This window comes from Propithecus coquereli, unplaced genomic scaffold, assembly GCF_000956105.1.
Source record: "Propithecus coquereli isolate 6110/MARCELLA unplaced genomic scaffold, Pcoq_1.0 Scaffold45, whole genome shotgun sequence".
In the NCBI taxonomy this organism is placed as follows: domain Eukaryota; kingdom Metazoa; phylum Chordata; class Mammalia; order Primates; family Indriidae; genus Propithecus; species Propithecus coquereli.
In genome coordinates, this window is record NW_012150285.1 from 6,489,782 (window position 1) to 6,492,430 (window position 2,649).

Here is a 2,649-nt window from a genome sequence, read left to right on the forward strand (position 1 = left end):
ATACACTTGCCATTTACTAGTTAGTCATTACATTTTAATAGACACTATAAGCCCACAGTAGTAGGGAAATACAGGCATAAAAACAGCAGATCAACAGAAGAAAACGAACAGAATAAATAAACATATATAGGAATTTAATATTTAATACTGCAAATTACTGGAGAAATACTCCCATTCAACAAATGAATCAAGTGGCCATTATAAAAAATAAACTAGATCCCCAATTTAGTCCTAAAACCACAGTAATTTCAGCACGGATCAAAGACTTAAATGTAAAAAGTGCATCAGTCACTTAACAGAAGACAATCTTAGAGTAGTGAAGGATTCTCTAAGTATGACACAAAAGTACAGAAGACACAAAAGTAACAGGATTGCACAAATATTAAAACCATATTAAGACAAAGCATACATTCACTACTAGATAAGATAAAACAAATTAGCACACGTCACACCAAGGGCTAATTTATGAAGAGTTTATACAAATGAAGGGAGGGAACCCATTCAATTCTAAAAATGGGCAAAAAGGACAAATAAAAAATTAACAGAAGAAATAAAATCGCTAAGAAACATGGTAAAAGATGCTCATGTTTTCTAGAAACTAAAATAGAAATTAAAACAGGAATGAGATTTTTCATTTTTCAGTCTGGCAAAGACAAGCTGACAATCAGCAATAGTGGGTATGGGGAAACTGTGGGAATGTAAATGAGGACAGTCTCAAAACTCCTGAGTTCAAGCGATCTTGCTACCTTAGCCTCTCAGAGTGCTACAATCACAGGGGTGATCCACTGTGCCTGGCCTAAACCTTATTCTTTAACCACAACATTTATGAAGTTTAGAAATCAATAATTATAATTGTATTAAGTCCAAAGATTTCCCTCTTCTAATTTCTGAAGTTTAAATTACAGTAGTCTAAAGAAATATTACCTTGTGAGTGCTGAGTTTTCCAATTTCATCTAGATCCAAAAACATGTCCAAATCACATCCTAATTTCCCAAAAGTGTTCACTGAAGAGCCAAAGGGTCTGACTATACAGTCCGGAAAATACGCAGCTGCTATATCTTCGATAAGAGAGCAGGTGAGATATCGGAGCCTAGTGTTCTCCTCTGTCAGCTCGGATTCCTTCAGCAGAGTGTTCAGCTGATCATCTACCTAGCTGGCCAAGACAAAAATATAGAAAATGTACAGGTCATATAAAATAATTGCCACTTTATTTCTAAAGATTTGATCGCTTTGGAGACCCACCTTAAAAACATGCAATTTTTTTCTTCAGTCTTAAAACTGGATTTTAAAAAAATACTCTTTACAAAGCACCAAGGAGCGACACTAGCAAAATAAAAGTTGGCTAGAATCAGAACCATGGCTTTACATAAGCAATGAGTATAATGTATTGTTTCAGGAAAATGAAAGTAGTTAAGTGCTCCAGAAGAGGTCAAAACCACCACAAGCGGGACATTTTAAACTCAGCAGGAAGAAAGAGCAATGTTAAAGGAGAAGAAACACTAGAAATAAGCAACAATTCAAGTAATGAAGACCCAAGATCTCTCAGTTTCTTCGAATAACAATCCTATATATTTATTACAAGATTGGTGTTAAAAATGATCACATTTTAGCCAGACGTGGTGGCTCATACTTGTAATCCCAGCACTTTGGGAGGCCCAAGTGGGAGGATCACCTGAAGCCAGGAGTTCAAGATCAGTCTGGGTGACACAATGAGACCCTAGCTCTACAAAAAATTAAAAAATTAGGTAGGCATGGTGGTGCGTGTCTATAGTCCCAGCTACACAGGAGGCTGAGGCAGGGGGATCACTTGAGCCTAGGAGCTCGAGGCTGCAGTGAGCTGTGACGGCACCACCACACTACAACCTGGGCAACAGAGAGAGACCCTGTTTCTTAAAAAAAAAATAAAAAAGATCACATTTTGAAACTGTGTGCTGAAGTTGAATATTTCCAGTAAAAACGCATCGCTTCAAATTCCCTATTCAAAAACAGTATTGAAAATAACTGAACTAAGCAGTCAACTCATAAATAAATAAATAAATAAATGTAAAGGAAATGTATAAGGTTAGAAGCAAAAATTTTAAAAAGTAGAAAATCGAGCCAAAAAAATAACATTTTGTTAAATAAAACCATAAATTGATTGTCTGAATGGATTATCTAAACATTTGACAAATCTGAGGAAGAAACACCAAGACAAATACAAATAATAAAGGACAAAGAAAAGAGAAAGCCAGAAATAAGATATTTTAAAACTTATGGAATACCATGTACAATTTTATGTCATCATTGTCGGAAGAAAAAAAGAAAACCTGAATTTTCCAAAAAGGCCAAAAACTTTGAAAGAATATGGTCGCCTCTGAGGAGTACAAACGGGATGGGGGTGGGGGGTTTCAGAGAGTGGAGAAGGATTACTTTCACTTTTCACTTGATACAGTCTGTAGTTTGAATTTTTTAAAGCAATCCCATTTATTAATAGATGTTAAAACTGTAATCAAAATAGCAAAACAAATGTACTAACGTATTTTTAAAAATATACCTTGACTAAGTAAGGTTCATGCTGTGAATGCAAGAATGGCTTTACATGAGGAAATCTATGACTATAATTACTGGGTATCTACCCAAGGAAAAGAAATCATTTTATCAAAAAGACAC

General features: G+C 35.1%; 1 protein-coding gene across 1 annotated transcript in view; it reads right to left on the minus strand.

Annotated features, from left to right (window-relative positions):
• MTPAP (mitochondrial poly(A) polymerase) overlaps positions 1–2,649 on the minus strand; it is a 20,907-nt gene that overhangs the window by 4,632 nt on the left and 13,626 nt on the right. Inside the window, exon 2 of the mRNA XM_012654845.1 lies at positions 925–1,149. Within this exon, the coding sequence (XP_012510299.1) occupies positions 925–1,149 (225 nt within the window). The remainder of the gene's footprint in view (positions 1–924; positions 1,150–2,649) is intronic.